Source organism: Carica papaya, chromosome 4, assembly GCF_054855325.1.
Source record: "Carica papaya isolate Zhongbai chromosome 4, ASM5485532v1, whole genome shotgun sequence".
Classification (NCBI taxonomy): Eukaryota; Viridiplantae; Streptophyta; class Magnoliopsida; order Brassicales; family Caricaceae; genus Carica; species Carica papaya.
In genome coordinates, this window is record NC_142312.1 from 29,400,924 (window position 1) to 29,422,223 (window position 21,300).

Consider the following 21,300-nt stretch of genomic DNA (forward strand, 5'->3'; position numbering starts at 1 on the left):
GCCTATTTCGTACTTGCAAATAATAATCGTCATTACAATAACGGCTATATTTCATGCTCTGCCAAACGTCCCCATGCTCCTTTTCCATTTACCCATTTTCAAAATCCTCAACTCATACACACACACACACACACACACATGTTAATATATATGTATAAAACCATATTATATATCTTATGTGTCATCTTTTCATCACCTGGCTTTGGGTCCTACGTACGTCCCTCCATATAGTGTGTGTGTGTGTGTGTGTGTGTGTGTGTGTATACGTTGCAGCTCCATATCCAATTATAATATACAAAGTACCGCAAGTCTCTGTTAATGTGATTTTCTGATCAATCATGAAGGAAAGAAGATTGAAATATGATCCCAGTATCATTATTAAGAGTTAACGTATCCTAATGGGGACGTTGGTGTGGGTGTGTGTGATCATTCTCTTTTGACTTAATATACCCCAATTAACATATATAATTATATATACATATTCAATTATATCTACTATTTTCATGCTACTTATACGTCCTTCGAGAATTATATGAAACATCTGGTTTTCTTTGCTGCGTGCGAGTTTTATATATGGTTGTGTGTGTGTGTGTGTCTGTATGGGTAGAGTGTAGAAGGATATTCACATTCTTTTCCTTAGGCTCTACAAGGGAAATATATCTGTGTGTATATGTGTCTATATATACACACACACACACACATATATATATATATATAATGATCAGGACCTATCCTGCAGTCAATAAAAAGTTTTGTATAACTGTATCTTTTACGGGTGGAATTCAAAATTTTGTAAGAAAAGTTTGATTGATTTTATTTCAATTTGAGTCTTTTGCTGTTTCTTTACTATGTTGTATGGTTTTGATTGACCCATGCAATAAGTTTTTATTTGGGCGACCAAAAGCTAAATCACACACAAAAATCTGCCATTGCAAACTTCCAGTCCTCAGAATGGCAACCCCATATTACGTATGTGTTATAAGTAAGTGCAAGTGATACGATAACAAGTGTTGCTGCATGTAAAAACGAAGGTAATGATAATATAAAACCGTTGCTTTATGACATTAATGATAAGGTAAAGGAGAAGAAACAAAAGCATGGCTGTAATTCACATATTGTAAGAGGCTGCAGAACCAAGTTCTAGCATATCTTTAAAAAGATGAAAACAACATTATAACTCTTCTTGTAATTATGGGAACACTTGCTTTGCTGTCTTTCAGGCTAAGGTTCCTACCTACTCAACTTTTATTCATCAGTTTTTTCCTTGTACTCTATCTAGTATATCTAGAGATCAGCTATGCCATTCCACATGCCGGAAAAGCCTTCATAACTGCATACTGTTTGTTGACAGACGACAACCAAGATCACTGCACGAGAATTCAATCAAACTCAAACGTCAAACATATCTTAGCCGCTGACCCATGCAGGTTTCCTCTGCGATCATTCTGCCAAATCTCTTGCACTCCAAAACTGTTCAGGCCCCAAATATTTGGTCATCAGTAGTGTACAGGAAGCTCACAGTTCAATACAAGTTTGATTACTGAATAACTTGGCAGCCATGTGGTGGGCCGGTAGCCATCCCAAAACAAAAGCATCTGGCTGTCACATGCTCGGCGAATAATATAGTGGAGATCTGAGATTACTTGTTGAGGATGGTGCAGCCATGAAAGGGCCCCGATGCAGCACACTTGCACCTTCGGAAATGCATCCCCACCTAGCTGGACTAGCATTGGCTCGCCTGGGAGGGATTGTGTGAAAACCATTGTTCTTTGCCAGGCAAGATTCAACAAGAGGAGCTTCTTGTGGCTGATAACTTGAGAAAGGACTGATGTGAGTCGAGTTGTAACTATGTGCTGGTTGATTCAACGTATCACCCGAAACCATCTGCCTTTTTCTCAAGCTTTGATCAGAATATTTCACAACGCTACCAGCCAAACTGGGTTCAGTGTCATTATCATCAATGACGATGATTTCCTTGAATGAAGCAGCAGAATCTTGATTCCTTTGTTTGCAATCAAGAGTCGTCATAACCTTCTGCACATTGTACACTGGTGCTGCACCTGATCTGTTCTTAGACCTACTCTGCTGGCATGAAAGATGGCAATCCTCTTCAGAGTTATAAGGTTCCACAGATGTTGCAGCAAACCTACTATCCAAATGCCGATTTAAGAACATGTCCACTGGAACTTGAGCAGGTGTTTCTAGTGTTCTTAAACCAGTATGGCTTCTGAAACCATTCCTGACATCAAAATATTGCCCAACTGCATCACGAGGACTCTGGCCAAAGATCAAAGAACCTTGAGGAGCCATATGATGGAAGGAATGTCTATCCTGATTCCCAAGATTTCCTGGAGAGACATTGGAAGACACAGTATACTGAGAAGCCGGATGATTATTTGGGGAACTTGATTGCGCTTGTCCAAGAGGCAAAGATGCACCCTCCTCTTTGTTGACCACCAATAAATTCTTTCCCATCAGTCTCAAGATGGGATTAGAAGAAGATGGACTAGGGGAGTCACAAGCAACACGGCCAGGAAACTTCACTCCATTATCAGGAGATCCATCAAAATGAATAGGATCAGAAGGGGGTTTCATAACAGGAACAACTACCTTCTCAGATTCCGGACTTTGGCAGCTGCTCAGAGGAACTATTTCAGGTCTTTTGTCCAAATTACCGGGCCTAAAATTGGGATTTGCACCCATTTGTTTTCCACCATTAGGCACTGACATAGAAGCTATTGCCCGTCTCCTTAATAACTGTGAGTCTTGATAATTTAGTGCAATACCTTGAGAAACTCTCTCCTTCCTTTGACAACAGCATGGTTGGTTATCATTCTTAAAACTGAAAGGCTTCTTCTCCAGGGAGATCCTATGGACTGCAAATTTCTCTCCTTCAAAAGTTCTTTCCATTCCGGTACTTTTTCCCAGAGCTGAGGAAGCAATATCCACTGAATGTTCAACATTTGCTGTACAGAAGCCTGAAGACGTTTTTTCTTGGACTGATAGAACTACCGATGAAAAAGGTTCTGAATATTTCAGATCAGATCTAACTGCTCTAGAGTTCAAGATGGTTGATGCCATAGAAATAGGTGATTCTGATGAGTCCCCATCAATGAAATCAAGCTGATCCTGGGAAGATTGAGCACGGCTTGTGGTCAGTGATGAATTCCCCGGAAAATCATCAGACCCCATATCTCTAGGACTTGGCAAAAATGAACCAGGTGGTCCCGGTATAGGAGGTATCGGATCAACCTCAGGAAAGGAGTTTGCTTGGCCTCCATCTGAATCCAATTCCTCTTCCATATGGGCAGTCTGCTCAATTATGCCATTGCCAACTTCATCAGTACAATAGATCTGTTCACCAGCAAAACTTGTCTCCTTCGGACCCATAAATGTTTCATCACCAGACAAGTGCCCACCATTGTTTTCTTCCAAATAATGTGGAACACTAGACCCAGTCTTGGAATAATCACTTACTTTGTGGAACTTAGCATCTAGATGTTTAGACAGATGAGTGACTGTTCCCCCGACAGATTCTGGGCTGTCAACTTTCTCTTGAAGATTATTTTCCTCAGCTCTATCAGAAGAATTTGAGTTTCGGCCTACGTGCTCACCATAATAAAGCAATGCCAACTGTGAGCTCTTCAAAGGTACATTTTCCTCCAGGGAAATTCTCATTGGTTCTTTATCTTGTGGTTGTTGTCTGACTCCTGTCATATTACCTCTATTGAAAGAGGTTTCATTGGTGCTCTCTTCTCCTTCACCGTGATTTTCAGTATGATCTGTTGCAGATTGCCAAGGCGCTACCTCTTCATCTACTTCTGCCATGAAATGTAATTGAAAGTTCCTCAAGGATGAATGCTCCTTATCTACACTAGATCTGGATTCAACCACAGATGACCCCTTGGCAGAAGACCCATTTTTCCTTGATTGTGGAACTCTCAAGAATTTTGATATGAATGGACGAGTAGTTGTAGATGGCTCTACACTAGCAACTGGAGGGATACCAGAACAATTAACTGCATCAATGGGAAATTTCCTTTTACTGAGGGAAGATGCATTGTGCTTGGTTGATTCTGGAGCTTTTCTTATGCGATTATCAAGCACATAACAGCTGTCTTTGCTCAGTTGATTGGTGTTTCGCATCGCTGGTGGAAGAGACCTTTCAATGTTGTCAACTGCCATGGCTCCAAACAAGGGACTTCCTGCTCTCTTTTTCTCAGAAGAAAGCTCTTTCTTGTTGCAGATTCGGGCATCATAATATGGCTTCTCAGCCCTGTGAATATTTTCAGAAGATGACGGCGAACTTATTGGCAATTTTGTAAGCTTTTGAACTTGATTTCTTGTTATAACTGAATCATGTAAGCATGACTGATCATTTTCAACTTGCAGGTTCTGAGTTGCATGCTGCCATTTACACCCTTGCTTATTGAGCTTCTTCACAAGACCAGTTCGTTTGGAACATGCCCACTGTCCTAAAGTTCCAGGTTCTCCCACTTTAATTTCCTTTGGTCTCGGAAGTTCCTCCTTCTTGAAGCTTTCTTCTTGACCCTCAGGAATCTGTTTAAAACAAAACTAATAACATATAAGTTCCTGAATTCTATATCAATAAAATTTATAACTTGCGACTAAAGGTGCATGATGGATATTTGTATTCATATTATGAACTGTGTAGTTAAAAACAACTTCTTTTAAGTTTAAGATCATTCGACTTTCATTCAATGACATTAAACATAGATAGCCATGATTAAAGTGAAGCTAGTAAAAATTGCCAATAGAACCATAGCTGATACCCAAGTTTCAACAAGTAATAAATTAACATTTGGTTTGCTCTAAGCCTATAACTACAGTAAGATCATCACAGTTTCAACTTGCAAGGAAATAGAAGTATAAAACAAAGCACAAATCAGCTTGTAAATATGGGCCAGAATCTCTTTGGGATGGAGGAGTAAAATCATTCAAAGAAGAAACATATGAAAACATGGTAGACGTGAAAATGAAAAGCAAAGGAGAGGTGTACCTGAGAAGCATGTTGGGTTTTATAAGACAAATATTTCCTGCTTTGAGAAGCAAGTTTTAGATACTTGAGATGCTTCTTTCCATGGCGTCTTTTCTTTTTGGTCGCAAGGAGTTGGCTCCCTTTACCTCCTTTGAAAGGTTTCTTTGGTCCAAGATCCTTGCCAGTCACTTTTAACACCGGCTGTGACTCAGTACCCAATTTAGATAAGATACGAAGCTTGGTTCCATTGGCATCAATATAAACAGGACCAACTTCACCGGCATTATCAACTTTTTGATTTCTCGGTTCATCAGATATTGGCTGTGACGCAAAGTCGTTAATGTCAGGAGCAGGCAGGGTTGAAACCACAGCCCAGCTTGTACCATTTCTTCTGTCAAGCTCTTCTAAGGTGCATGGCTGCGCTGTAGCATATATATCAGTCATAGGTTTGATCTTCCTTCCCTTAATTCTAGGCCTAGTTAGCTTAGAATCCGCTTTCCATTTGGGTGTTGATTCTGCGGAAAGGCACTGGTCAATGTGAGCATTCAAGGTGGTGTTGGAAGTGGAGGAGAATGTCTTGCAAACAGGGCAAGTTTTTGAAGCCATTGTTTCTGAGATTGTTGTACAATTGGAAGCAATATCTTCTGTGGAGCTACGATCAGAATTTGGACCAAATTTTACTATCAACCTGCACTTCTTACTCGGCAGCCTGGAGGCAGTATCGGCCTTTCTGGACGGAGGAAGCCGAGCAGCTGAAGTTTCTAACAAGGGATCAGCTTCTACTGGCGAACTAGATGGTGGCCTTCTAGCTGGAACTGACTCTATCTCAGACTGAGAAACACTTGATGTGGTGGATGGGAAATCATTCCCGGATCTGCATGAACTAGCAGCGTTATGGTTTGATTGAACACCATTTTCTAGCTTTTGATCATCACAAGGGTCCCCATTAACATTGGCTATGGTTTCTGTCTGGTGTTCACTACTTTCAACCGTACATGTCTGAAAAGCTTGGCTTCTTATAGTGTCAAGTGGCTGAAATGGTGGCAACGGATCCTTTACGCCATGGTTCAAGCAAAGCTGCAAGTTTTTCAGAGAAAATGGCCAGTTCTTCTTGATGTCCTTGCTCCGGGCAGTAAATACATAATCTCTGCAGTACCCACCACAATAAAGAAAGTCAGTGACAAGCCCAAAACATAGATTACAAGTCACGTCTGAGAATTTCTCAGGAAAATCCAATTGTATGTTCAAGCCATGAAAAGTGAACACATGGACCTTGAACTCAAAATAGAAATAACCCAGAAAGATTCCTTGATCTAGTAAACCTGGGAAAGTCATGTGGTGAGTCAAGAATTCCTCAAGAAAAACTTCATAATAACAGAGGGTTTTCTTCATCTTGACACAAGGACTTAGGACTTGGAAGAGTAAAAAGTAAACATGAAATCATAAATCAAAGAATTAATCAAGTAAATTTTGACCAAAAACGTTTAGTACGGGGAGTGGTGGTATAAGACATAGTAGTCCCGAATGAGTTTTCATGAAGGAAAAAAGGCCTTCCTTCAGTCCTCGAAGACCAAAATAGGGACAAGATGGAGGTCGGTTTTGTCATGAGTTAGGCCCCATGTTTAAGCTGAGCCACAAGCAACATCTAAATCTGGATCTGACCCCTCTAAAATAAGCTCCAGAGATGAGATCAAACCACAGAAGCAGTAAGCTGCTGGCCATGACAAAAATCAAACATCACAGTAAAAAGAAGGAAAGAAATTTAAAGCGAGAGTGATAACAAGAGAGAGAGAGAGAGAAAGAGTTGAAAACTGTGAATATATATCACTGTGCCTTTCCGACTCACGAAGGGGAAAGAAGAGAAATTTTTACCTGATAGAGAAACCTGCGGGTTGGTTACGATAGTGACGATGAGGATGAGGATGATCAAGGGATGGATCTAGGTCAGGCAAAGGAAGCTTATGAGAAGCCCTCTGATCATGATCACTACCATTTTTCAGGTGTGGCAATAGGCAAGGACATGGCGGATCTGGTTGAGGGTTTTCAATGGATAACATCTGATGATAAGCTTCTCTCTTCTTGTGCTGTTTATGCAACAGTCACAAGCTCTTTTTCTTCCCTTTTTCTTTATAACCTTCTTCTTAATCTTCAGCATAACACTAGCCCTCACACAAAGCACACACCTTCAGCAAGCACCAAAGCCAAGAAGATGCAGAAGCAGAAATAAGATCAAGCAACCCCAGACGTATCTTCGTCCATCAGCCTGCAAGACACACGCAAGAGAAAGGTGAGATCGACAGAGACCCAGAAATTTAAAGCAACGGAGACTCTGAGTTTCCAGTTCTAGACCCCTCTAGAACGTTATTTTATGTGAGTAAAACTGAAGCAAAGCACAAGATATAAACTCCAGAAGAAAAAATCCACAAGCAAAGACGTTGATTTAGTCCCTAAAGAGTTCGTGGAATGTTATTTTATGTGGGTAATCCGAGAAAAAGAAAGGAACTCGAAATTGAGATTATGCGAACAAAGAAGCTGCCACCACATCATCCACTACCACGGCTCAAGAGATCAAATCTTGTAGACCAAAGAATCATAGGATAATGATGAAGAAAATTATATGTAGCAAGAGATTTCTATAAATAGAAAATCTCAGAGCTCAACAAGAAATCTTACTAGAAAGGAGGAGAAAACTGAACAAATGGGTAGAAGACAAGAGAGAAGCCAAGCTCAACCCGCAAAATAAAAGGCTTCAACAAGGAAGAAGACTGCAGATTAGCTACAGGAAGAAGGAAGGCAGGAAGCCACCCCGAATCTGCTGAGTCTCCCTACAATAGTAAGCCACCCAACCCAGAAATGAAATCCAGCCGAAAATCCAAGATCAGAATCCTCGGTTTTCTCTTGACTGAGATAATAACCACTCCAGTTACAGTCAAAATGAAGAAAAGGGAAAATAGGATCGGTGAAATCAAATCAACCCAAGTTCAGCTTTGCGAGGAGAAAGAAAGAATCAAATCGCAAGCGAGAAGCCGATCTTTATCGAAACAAGCAAGAGAAGGTGGGTCAAGAAAGGAGGAAACCCAGCTGAGAAAAAAGTAAAAAATTTAAAGAAAAAAAAAGTAAGAAGAAAATTACAAGAGACAGACCTGATTAGAAGCAGAAGGTAGCTAGTTGCAGAGAAGGGATTGGAGGAAGGAAGAGAGAAGAAAAGAGAGAAAAAGAGATAGAAGAAGAAGAAGAAGAAGAAGAAGAAGAAGAGAGAGATGAGAGAAGAAAGAAACAGCACCACCCACTCATACATCAAAAGGGGGGCATCAGGTTCTCTCCACCAAAAAGCAAGTTTGTACCATTAACACACCCCACGATTCACCTCCTCATCTGTGAATATGCGTTAAAGAAGACCCCCCCCCCCCCCCCCCCTCCCCACCCCAAAAACCCAAATGCATAAGTAAGAGAGAGAATGAGAAAGTGAAAGAAAACAAAAGAAAGAAAGAGAAAATAAAGCCAGTGAGCGTGTGTATTCATTCATTCGTGTGTAGTGTGTTTAAGTGTTTTAATTTTATTATTATTATTAATTAATTATTGTTAGGATAATTTTTTTTTTAGATTATTATAATCTTATTTCCTTTTTGTTTAATTTTATTAGACTAATCATTCTTTTAAGTCTATATGGTTGTAAATTTTTTATGAGTTTTAATTATAATATTTATTTTTATATTTTTTTAATAATTTTTTAATCATAATTTAATATTTTATTATTTTATTTATATAATCATTATTTTTAAAATTTTTAATATCATCAAAATAAATTTTTAGATAACTTTAAATTACAAGTTCAATAATAAAACTTATTTATTTTATGTAAAATTAATATAAAATAATTACTAAATTTTAATAAATAAAAAATCTAGAAAATGAAATTGGAAATTAATATTATTATTATTATTATTTAATTAAAATGGATGTAAACATGAACACACACACGCATATATGTATATATATATATATATATATATATAAAGGCTGCCCTATCCTATACCTACCCTACACAGCCTCTCATTTTTTTTTTCTTTTAATTTTAATTTAATTTAATGATATTTAAATCCTTGATTTTTATCATTCTGCCTTTTTGGGAGGGATTTATTGTACACGGTTAAAATGTCTGTTTTAGTCACCCTCTTCTCTACATATTTCCGACCCGGACCGACCCGACCCGACCCGTCCAGTAGACGACAAAACTAGTGTGGGTTGACAAATTCTCACCCCTCTGGAATCTTTTTTTACGCCACATCCAAATTTTATATTGTCAGCAATTATTAGGTATCTCGGTATTCCATACTTACCGTTGCTTTTTTACCCCCCCCCCTCCCATACAGTAAAATATGGTTAAATCCTCCACAGTAAAATATTTATACCTTTATGTACAAATTAATTTTAATTAATGCTGCGAATTTTTTAATTATTAACTTAAATACTTTTATTTAAAAATTGAGTAAAAATTATTATTTGAACTATTATAATGACATAATGTTATTTTTATACTAAATTATGCATTTAAAATATTATTTTTATTTTTAAAATGCTATAAACCAAAATTATCAATATAATTATTATTTAATGTCAATTAAAAATATTTCATGTATTGATTTTATTTTTAATTAATAATAAATTTAATTATAAGTAAATTTACCATTATTTTTTGTTTATTTTGGTATACCCGAAAAACATTATAGTATAAATATACTAAGGAATTTTTTATTTAGTATTTAGGTAAAACCAAGCTATGAGTAAAATTAACTGAAAACATATATTGTATTTTTCATTACTTTATTAAATTATAATTTATTTATTTATTTAGTTATTTATTAATAGATTTATAATTAATTTTAAATAAATAATAACTTAATTTACCAAAATTATTCAATTAGGAAAATTATTTAATTAGTTTAATAGCACAACTTGATTATCTTAATGTGCAATCACTTGTGGAGCACGTTAATATTAAAAAATACTTTTTTAAAATATTAAGTAACCCATAATTATACATGTGAAATTTATGAAACACCCAAGTATTGTGCATGTTTTTTTTAATTTTTTTTTTAAAATTGATTTTCTAAGATAAATAAAATTTAATTAAATAAAACATTAGGGAAACCAAAAACTTTTTGTTAATTATCTCTTATAAATAACATTGTTTTCCCGTGCAAATTAAATTATCTCGAATAAATTATTGAATTAGTCTATAAAAGTTCCATGTAATCTGGGAACTGAAGCACTTTTAATTTCAACTTGAACAAGTTTGTTTGCCGTTATGTTAGCAAAAAAATTAGTAATCTAATTGCCATTGCGATCTCTCACGAGACCACCACTAGAAGAATGCCCATCCAAAATTCTAATAGAGTCATGTGTTTTTCTTTATCCAACCTAGAGGAGGTGCCCTCTAACCCGCACCAGAATAATTTTGAAGAACTGCATAGAAATCAATCGACCCATTCCTAATACAACTTTTCGAAGCTTTCAGAGCCATCTAAATGGCATCATAATTGCGTAAATATCTCATATCATGATCAACCTCATAGATGAAATTATTACATCTATGCTAAAAGATTCACGTCATGATAGTGAAGATAATTTTTCATCTAACAATTCTATAGATAATAAATTAGGATGCAGATTCCACATGATATACATGTCAAAGGAAGAGATAAAAAAGTCAATAAGTCAAAAATCAATAAAAATAATTCATACTTATTTAGAAGTCGTACAATCGCTGATAGTAAGGAATGCATCCTCCTAAGTAAAGTGACATTTAGGGTATAATCATCAACAGTAAGATGTTGATGACATCTCTCAGAATTAATAAGAGTTTATTCAATATAAATAGCTATATAAAGTATTTGTCTCTTTTAATGATGGACATGGTTTAGCTCTGTTTTCTATTAGAATCAACCACTGAGTCAGTGTTGAGTGAGTGAAGTATCCTATAAATTATAAGGGCAAGCTATATGTAACAATTTCATGAGCAACAACTGAACTGAACGTTCCAAGTGCATCCAACAGGAATCGAACCTATGAATCAATCAAATTAAGAAGTTATTATCACTTGAATGCTTCCAAATGATTTCGTCCAAATTGCCATTACCTTTTCTAATGCTGATATGGAATCAAACAAACTTTGTTCCCATCCGCTAGATCAGTAATAACAATATTTTTGCTTAAGAAGCCATATACTTTATTAAAAGGAAAAACAATACAAAAAAAAAAGGCTTCATGAAAATTAAAATAGATATTAAAAAAATTTATGATATATTAAACTAGATTTTATTGAAGACACTATCTGCGAACTTCCTTGATAAATGGACTAAATGCACCATGAGTTGTATCAAGTCCACCCGTATTAAGGTCTGTATTAATGATAGTTGAATTGAGAGCTTTAAGCCGTCTCGTGGAGTTAAGCAATGTAACCTCTTATCGTCTTACATGATTAATATATCTTATTTAAAAATAATGTCAAAGATTTATCAAATTTTTATTTAAGAGACAAACATATGATATATAGTGACACAACTTAATGAATAAATTTTTTGTTTATTCTATGCTCAACTTAAATATATTTTCTCACAAATAATTACAACCATTAACTACAAACAATAATTACAATGATAATTACAAATAACAATTGCAAACAAAAATTACTGACAATTTGTTGCAATCGTTTTAATTTAGCCTTCATTTTTTAATAATTGCTCATAATAAAATACTATTATCATGCTTATATATATATATATATTATATTTTATATTTAATGGTCGTGAATCATATATGTAACGACTCCGGAAATTAAAAGAAAATATATATATTTATTCTAAGTGAGGAAGTGAAATAAAATATATTATGATTAACATCCCTTACACAATAATCAAAATGTATTAAAGATATGAAAGAATAAATTAATTAAAGAAAATACTATGAATGAATACTATAAGAAAAACTAATAAATCTTTATACTTCTACTCGCCGTCTTCCTGCAGAACGGGCTCGGGAACCAAGTCCTTCTGATCTGAAATGGTTAAGTAAGGAATGAGTTACACTATCCCAGTAAAGATGTCACACTATCTCACTGTCACAGAAATAAAAGTTGGTAAAAAATAAAAATGACTAATGGAGCATAATTTATAACAAATTCATTTATCAATAATAGAACTATTTACTGTCCACTTACCTCGGTGAGATTCATGAAAACAACTTATGAAAATAATAACATTATAAACATCATAAGATTATACACACTCTATAACATAACACATATCATACTTTTGTATTTCAATCATCAGGCAACAAATTTCTTTTTTTATCAGCCTACTAGTATCCATAGGGATCCATAGGGGTCCCCGCTATACGTGAACCATTCACCTTAATTCCAGGGTCGTCCCCATACCCCGTTCTGTATGAGCGCCAAAACCATAAACCTCAATACCCCGTCCGGTATGAGGGTGAAGCGGACCGTCTCCATACCTCATCCGGTATGAGCGCCAAAATATTTAAAGTCTCCATACCCCGTCCGATATGAGAGACCACATTCCCGGTGGGGTTTCTTATGGATTCGGTCCATCCACCATCTCCCAGGATATCTAGTGAGGCTGTCGACTTATCCATTTATAAATTCACATACCTTTTTTATTTTTCTTGGTTTCAATTACCCAATCAACATGAATACGTAAACCAGTAACGCACACCAAACAAGGCAACACAACATCGGGTTCACAATAATTTAAACCATAATAGATTAAATAGTGATTCATGCATACGAAACCATAAAATAAACAATCAAATATTATACTGTATTTAGACTGTAAAATACATCAAATAAGAACAGACTGACAAATACATCATGTTCGGGCTTCATTAGCAATCTTGATTAATTATACATATCTATTAATTCATAAAATATCGTTTTATAATTTATTAAGCTTTAATGCCGTGATAGAAAATAGGGTGATGGAATCCTTATTTATTTTGGAGTCTGAAATCAAGTTCTCACTACGCCTACGGGTAGTCCTTAGATTCTTTGAATTTTTTTTCAGAAACTGAAACACACTTTTGGTACCTGCACATGTCCCCAAAAATTCCAAATCAGACCAGGGCCTATTCGGCCAATTTTGGAATTCCGGCACGGCGACTCCGCCGTGCTCCGACGACAGCGCCGCCGTGCTCCGACGACGGTGCCGCCGTGCTCCGACGACGGTGCCGCCGCAAGCGGCGGTAATCCACATCGGGTTGGCCGTTTCCGACCGTTTTTGGCCAAACTTGCATTGGTTCCTGTGATAAAATACCCCTAGTGCCCTCGGTGGGCCAAAAAAATCTAGAAAATCGAGACTTACCGGCGGCAGAGCTCTCGAGAATCTAAATTTTCAGTATTTTTTCTCAAAATTATTTTCAATTAAATCCAAAAAATAATTTTACCCCTTTTTATCATTATTATTATTTTTATTTCTATTAAATTAAATTAAAACCATATAATTATTACCTAATAAATTAATTATTAAGATAAAATAAAATCAAAATAATTCTAATAATAATAAAAATAAAAATTTGTGTGTTACAATATAAGAATATATGTTTGTTTGTTTGTTTGTTTGTTTGTTTGCTTTGAACACTAAGTAATCACTAATGAAGTGAGTTATTTTCTTCTCTTTCCTAAATTCGAAAATGTTGAATTGAATTGTATTTCTCAAAATTCAACATATTAACTTAATTTTTCAAACTAATTCTTATTAAATTATTCACTATGATTAAATTATTATTTTAACATACATTGAATACAAAAATATAAAATTATTTGTATAACAACAAATTCTACGTATGATTTATTGTGTGACGTGCCATCCACTTTGATAAAAATATAAATTATATGTTATTTATCTTCTACCGTCTCTACATTTAGTTTATAATATTACTTTCGGTAATTAATGCATAATTTTATATAATTAACCGATTATAATTTTGTAACTTATAATAATTAATTATATAAACATAATAATCATATCAACAAAAAAAAAGTTACCGGTGTGTGGTGGGGGGTGGGGGGAGAGGGGAGCCATGGTGGTGGGGCCCGAAAAGGATGCGTCGGTTTAATGCCTGTGGTGGGCGGGGGCCCACTTCGACGATGTTACATAACACAACTTAGATACGTTGCTCTTTCTCTTTTTTTTTTTTTTTTTTTACCCCTCTTTTTTTAACTTTTATCTCTTTGTTTTTAACCACCGCCCGAGTGGTAAAAAATAAACATATATACGTACTGTAAACAGTAAAAAAAGAAAGTTTGACTCAAGAATGGCAAATGCACGGAAACGTACTTTAAATATTTCTTCGCATAAAATGATGCAAGAAATTTTAAGGTTTTGGTTTAATTGTAATTGAGTTGAGTTGACAGTTTTTAGAAAATAACGTATTAATTTTTTTTTTGGTTGTAAGAATAGTGTTTAATTCAAACTAAACTATATACATATATACATATATATATATATATAAACATTAAGAATGCGTTTGTATACTTCCAAACCAAATACCTCTAAAATCTAACTTATCTCTTTTAGCTATGAAAATATTTCTTTAGACTCAAGAGTTTGATTTTGAACAAACTTGAATACAAGCTTTAACCAAACTAACATCAAGCAATTCGTGTATTTATAATCACACCAAGTGCTTGAAACTCGACAAAATAGTCTCCTAGTATCATAAGAATTGAGTGCCTCCTCAAATGGGGTCACTTAGAAGAAGAAGAGGAAGAAATCATGGCTGAAGAAACCTTGGAAATCGAAGTTTTGCACTTACATCTCTTCAAAGGAAGCTGAAGGGTAACAGGTATGGCAAGTTCTTTGAGACAAGACCTACTTCGTACCTGATCTGATTGGCTTTTTCCTTCCATCCTCCCAATTTAAAGACAGAAAATGTACACCCAAATAGCAAATTAACTAGTAAGTGGCAGTATCTCTTCCTCTCAACCCATTGAATTGAATCTTAATAAGGTGCTAGTATCTCTTCATCTTCACCGTTGATTGGTGGCAAAAAGCATTACATATACCTGTTCCCTTCCTATTATTTAGTATCTTCTTCTGCACACGGTGAAGATGGGAACTTTATGTCCTTTGACCAAAAACACATCATCCATACCCTTATAGTGATACACAACAGAAGTGGGAAAATGGGAGAACAATGAGCTTACATTGTCATAACATCCCGTCAAAAGGAAATCACCCAACATTGTGTTATTACTAGAGATGTCAATGGTTTGCCTAAATTGACATTGCATTTTTGAAGTAGTTCAAGAAAGTTCATTGATTCCTTTCATTCACCTAAGATACTTCACTAGCCCTTCCATATGCAACACCTTTCCACAATGTCTATCAAAGTTAGGCATGTCTAAGCACAAGAATGAAAGCCAAATCAGTTATTCACCTAAGCACAAGGAATTCATTGTGGAAATCATAGAAGTTGTTTTTAGTCTTCCTGGTTTGATTTTGCAAAGGATCTTTCGATATCCTGCTGAGATATCTTCAACGGGAATTTCTACAAAGCTTTTGGACCAACTAACTCATTCGGTTCTAGATAAAAGATCATGCTCAGCCAAGCAGAAGAAAAGGCAATGACTCTTCCACCTCTCCTCATTTTCAGCTTACCCAATGAAAATAAAATGAACTCATGTTTCCAAGAAGCAATACAGCAATATATGATCCAATATTGAATATTGAGCCTTAATTTATTAACCTATTTAAGCCAATTCAATGGTGCGGAACCTACAGCAGAAAAGATTCCATGATATCAATCACGTCTCCGGACTGTCAAGTATTCGGAGAGGGTACAGTCTAAGTTCAATTCTAAAGTAACTCGGTGCTCCACAGAAGAGTAGGTGGATTCTAAGGTAAGTTCATGAGGAGCCAAGTCACCGTCACTTGCTACTGGTTATCGCTGGATTTTGTTAGTTGTCATGTGCATTTTATAAATCTACTGGTAATTGAACTACAAGTAACGATAATTTCATTTGAAAACCAAGTTACAAGAGACTGCAGAGAAGAGTAAACAGAAGGTATTTATTTGTATTCAGTTCTCAGTTCTCACCACAAGCAATCATTCAATCGTCCTTGATAACCTGTAGAGTAGGCAAAAGCTTGGAATAGTTTAAATTCACATGGACTGCATTTATCACCTGTTACATGAAAAGCTCCCAAGCAAACAAAACTGCTATTATGCATCATCTTACCTAAGTTTTACCATCATTCAATGTCACTTGTTGATCTCTCAGGCCATGGGAATAACAGAAACAACAAGAGAAAGAAGAAAATAAAGAACAGAAAGACCAATATAGAGAACAATTTTACCATTTGAGAAATGAGGTATAACAGCCGAAAAAGATAAAGCATTCACCATATAGCTCTTATCAATGGAAGAAACACTTGCATTCTTATAAACAAAATCAAATTAAACTTAAGCATAGTTGCCTACAGGCAGAGGTAAATGTTGCAACAAGCTCTGGTGACCAATACTAACCATCAAGTAGCACATCCTTGTAGATTCCCAGCACCTGCTGAATCAGAACGGTTTTTCATATTCCTGTGGTGGTGGCTGCTCCCAGCCCCGCAAATAGCCTACAAGGAAGTCATGAAAGATTCTTAGGAGTGCGAAAATAAAGATAGCAGAACTGAAGCTTACATACTGAATCATGTAAGCACTGTACTTCCAAGTTTGAGGTTACAATTAGCATACACAATAAAGTTAATAAAAAATAATGATGGCCCAGTTGGTTCAATTTCCAGTAATTACTACCTTATTTCTACACTTAATTACTAAATTAATCTGGACCAGTAGAACTTTGTCATAATTTTCATGTTTGATCTACCTCTACTCTCACTTTGAATTCTTCGGGAATTGTTCAAACAAGAAAATGACGACAAAATTCTAAAGTTGAAGACTAAGCAAAAGAATAAGGGAGGATATTGACTGGAAAACAAGTCAAATGGGTCCAAAATGTAATTTGATGTTTGATAACCATCATTATCTACTTAATACAATTTTCCGTAGATCAACCCCAAAACTCCAAATACGTTAATAAGAAAAGCACAAAAGAATCGCATACTTAATGGTATTTCTCCCAAGGACATATATATTGAATCATCATCACCAAGAGGCCCTTGATCACCAAGCGTCCCCTGAAAACATCATGGAACGGCAACAAATTATTTTTTTTTCCAAAGAAATAAGAAATTATAATTCAGAAAATGAGATGTTTTATGTTTTATGTTTCTATCTTTTTCTGATAAAAAAATGAATCTAGCCACTATAAGATCATTTGTTCGCACTGCATATCTAAAGACTGCTATCAAATGTCCATCAAGTTACCCACTGCATATATCAGAAGATCAATTGTTAAAAATTTATTAAAGAGCCACCAGGTGGTGCTGCCAGAGGAAAGTATTATAATTTCACCAAAGAAATAAATAGCTTTAGTAGTTAATGGTAGTACCTCTCCATTATGAAGGGACATTTCATTCTGTAGGGAATTAACATCCTGTGTAGCATGATTAATCTCTTCTGACACTGGATTCATTCCTGGTGGTACATGAGGAAGATTTGCAAGAGAATTGAGGAACTCCACCATCATAAGCCCATCATTGAAGTCAGTAACGTCTGTAATATCACCATTATTCTGAGTATGATTAGGGAAGCCCAGAAATACAGACTGTTGCCTGCAAGAATTAACAGTTTCCATGATCAGATAAAGAAGGAGCACAGGTATACATAAAGATTTGAAGAGGAACTAGTTATATCTAGCATGCTTAGTACTTATAGTGAAAGGGAAGGGGGCACAAAAGATACCATAATCATATACACATCAAAGGAGCAAATCAATGGAGTAATGAAAAGAGCACATTAGGTAAGAAAAACATACTTCCTATCTAAAATATCACCAGCCTTAAGTTCTTGTGTAGAATCACTCTCCAAGTCAATTACTTCTATCTCCTTACCATTACTTGTATGTCCACCATATTCACCAGATTTATTGGAACTACTCATTGACAAATCAACATCAACCGGACCAGCTTTCTTTTTAATTTCTGAAATAGGAGGGAAAACAAGCATAGGATCACCATGATTGTTCTCATTCAAATCAGCTACTCCCACAAGATTAAGGTCACAGATCTTAAAGGAACTAGGAAAAAGTTGCTTCTCTTGGGCATCCTGAATGCATGGTTCATCACCGCCCACAGGGATCCTATGATTGTTTACCAAGCTGCCATGATCAACAGCCATTGTCACCTCCTCACTTTGTGAAGGCTTCTCTTCTTCCGGAGTCTCTTCTTTCTCATTCACAGAAGGGATACTAAAGCACTCGTCAGACTTGGAAGCCACCGAGGGAAGCCATTCTCTCTGTCTCTTAGCTACCTCCCTCAAATCATTTTCTTCCGCAGCCCGTTTCTCACCTCTCTCCTGAATCATGGAGGTTGACCTTATAAGGCCAGTCAACCCCTGGTCTTCTTCTTGCTCATTGTCATCCACAAGAATTCTATTAGGGAAAGATTGATAGCTACTCTGTCTATTAGCTTCCTCCCTCAAATCATTTTCTTCCGCATCTCGTTTCTCACCTCTCTCCAGAATCATGGAGGTTGATCTCATAAGGCCAGTCAACCCCTGGTCTTCTTCTTGCTCATTGTCATCCACAAGAACTCTGTTAGGGAAAGATTGATAACTATGACACTTCGCCTGCTCAGCATCTTCTTCAGGAACTAATACTCCACCATACTCCGGAACAGACAAAGCTTTAGAATTGTCACAGTCAGGGAGTTGCAAGTCATGATTTTTATTGGACAGCAAGTCGCGTGATGAATTATTTAAAGGGTCCTCTTCAACTAAAGGTTTGACATCAGAAGTGGTTCCCACTCTATTTGATACTGAATCAGACCTTGAACCTTTCACCATTAATGCAGAGCGAGTTTTGGTACGCAAGTTAGGGAATTTGCACAATGTCAACAAATCAGTGACGTTCTTCTTCCCTGAGGAGTCACCTTCCTCTGGCTGCGGAGTCTCCCCCTCCACAGCAACCAATTTCTGGTTCTCATCATTCTCATTCTTCAGCTCCACCGGGGAATTTTCAGGCTTTGTGGAGACTTCCCCATCATGGGGTGAATCTTTTCCAATACATGAAGACCGTGTTTCATCCTGGAAGTTGTTTTTATCCAACTCGGTTTCTGACTCACCGGCTTCTTCAACCTTTGTAGCAAGCTCACCAGAGCTCGGCTTCTGAATCCCACTACCAACATCTTTACCCACCGGCTGTTCTTCGTGATGTGCGGGAATGGTATCATCATCACCCTCCACATCAGAAGAACCTCTATTTCTCTCAGACCAGGAGCCACTCCTCCCGTATTCTCTACCAAAATCCGACCCATAACGGAAGGACCCGCCTTGTCTTCTTCCTTTCAAATGACTCCTTGACCCAGTTGATGAATAATCGTCGACATACCTTCTCCGACCCAACCCAGCATCGGAAACTGAATTACCGAGCCGGGAAAGAGCTGATGGCCGGACATCAGGAGGAGGAAGATGCAAATTCTCGTTATCGTGAGACCTAAACTCCTGAAGCTCACCCGCCTGATTCTTCAAACTACCGTTCTGCCATTTACCAGACAGTACACTAGGCGCCAAGAAGCCCTGAGAGACTAAATATTCAGCTGCAAGTCGACCAGCTTCCATGAAAATGTCACCGCCAGTACTTCTCCGAGGAGGAGTGGAAGGTGGAGGAAACGATTTGGGCTGGCCCTGGCAGCGCCCAAAACCACGATTGAAGCTCCGATACTCTGAATTATACAACCCATGACCTCTAACTGAACTCTCCGGCGATATTCGAGACGCAGAAAGTCCCATGCTCATTGAACCAGACCGATACCCATTTCCCGGACTCCGGTGCCTGGCATGCATGTTTGCATACAAGTAAATAAAAACAACTTCTCTATATAAACCAAGCCCCCGAAATCCCTAGAAATTCCGCTGAAACTGCGATTATTATCAAGCTCACCCACAAAACTGAACTCTCAATAGTCCTCAAATAGGGATCAAGAAGCAACTAATTACAGATCAAGGAACAGAGAGGAGAACAACGATCTCCGGGTTAAAAAAAAAAAAAAAGCAAAGATCTAATCCTTGCTCTGAACTATTGTCATTTGTTACCGATTATGCAGAAAAGAAGAAGATGACCAGTGGTTTCCAACTACCAACCAAGGTTTCCAGATCCCAGTGACTCAAGATTTAGACTTCCACTCCATTTCCGCGCCATTTTACTGCGCCTCCGAAACCCCTCCTCCTTCCATCTCTCGTCATAAATCACAACCAGTAAACAGTAAGAAAACGAAGAAGGCAAGTGTCTTGATCAAATATAGACAACGATCAGGTTCAATTGATTTCCTTAAGAAGAAGAATTACCAAAATCGATTCACTCTCGGTTCAGATCGGAAATTATTTTTGTGTTTTTCAGCTAAATTGATGCATAATTCTTGTTGATCCAGTGGAAAATTTCATGTGTTCTTCGCAGATTGGGGGAAGAAGACGAAGAGGTCGTGAATATTTTTTTTTTCTTTAACACCCATGAAAATTGTGATGAGACACCAACCCACGTCACACGTGTCTTGACTCACGCGCCTCCGCTCGTGTGTGCCACAGTTGATGGAAGGAAGGTCCGTATTCGTCCCACTTGTGGCTTCAATCCAAACAAACAAACCAGAATGGTCTTTAATTTCCAGTCACATTATTTATTTATTAATAATAATAATTATTATTATTATAAATTATTTCCATTAATTAATTAATTTTAATAAAATAATTTTATTATATGAATTTCTTGTCCTTCCATAAGGATTTAAAGCATATCGTACAAGAATAGGTTTCACTTATTGATGTGCTATGCTCCTAATGGACACCACTACCACAAAACCCTCATATATTAAAATTTATATCATATAGTATTTATATCGCTGTTACATTATAAAAATATCTAATGTACTATTTGATCATTCCAATCAAATAGATTATTCCTAAAAAAAAAAAGTTATAAAATAGCTTAGATTATAACTTTAATTGTTGTCTAAATGATTTTTAATTTCTAAATTTCTATAAACAACATTATCTTTTTTACCCTCATCTTTTTCTCCCTTTTTTTTATGAAAAAAAAAATTCATCCTCTCTTTTTAAGTAAAAAAATTATAGTAAAAAATAACAATAAATAAATCATTTATCTCATTAATTAAAATAATTTG

The 21,300-nt window shown here is 36.4% G+C and overlaps 2 protein-coding genes across 7 annotated transcripts; both read right to left on the reverse strand.

Annotated features, from left to right (window-relative positions):
- Positions 1–1,038: 1,038 nt before the first annotated feature.
- Positions 1,039–8,405, reverse strand: LOC110820645 (hapless protein). 5 transcript variants are annotated; one of them, XM_088218841.1, is made up of 4 exons: positions 8,283–8,405; positions 6,872–7,262; positions 5,021–6,146; positions 1,039–4,560 (listed from the first exon to the last, which is right to left on the reverse strand). In XM_088218841.1, exons 2-4 carry the CDS (start codon positions 7,054–7,056, stop codon positions 1,603–1,605), a joined length of 4,269 nt encoding a protein of 1,422 aa, XP_088074967.1. In that variant the 5' UTR covers positions 7,057–7,262; positions 8,283–8,405; the 3' UTR covers positions 1,039–1,602. The 5 variants fall into 5 exon arrangements, with proteins under 5 accessions (XP_088074967.1, XP_088074966.1, XP_088074965.1 ...); XM_088218840.1 differs by having other exon boundaries at positions 8,296–8,404; XM_088218839.1 differs by having other exon boundaries at positions 8,143–8,399.
- Positions 8,406–16,358: 7,953 nt separating this feature from the next.
- On the reverse strand, positions 16,359–20,658 carry LOC110820646 (uncharacterized protein At4g26450). Of its 2 annotated transcripts, XM_088218844.1 has the most exons (5): positions 20,471–20,658; positions 17,943–20,358; positions 17,517–17,739; positions 17,130–17,202; positions 16,359–16,641 (listed from the first exon to the last, which is right to left on the reverse strand). In XM_088218844.1, the coding sequence occupies exons 2-5, from the start codon at positions 19,967–19,969 to the stop codon at positions 16,586–16,588; spliced, it is 2,379 nt and encodes a 792-aa protein (XP_088074970.1). In that variant the 5' UTR covers positions 19,970–20,358; positions 20,471–20,658; the 3' UTR covers positions 16,359–16,585. The 2 variants fall into 2 exon arrangements, with proteins under 2 accessions (XP_088074970.1, XP_021905878.1); XM_022050186.2 differs by having other exon boundaries at positions 17,943–20,658.
- Positions 20,659–21,300: the final 642 nt, after the last annotated feature.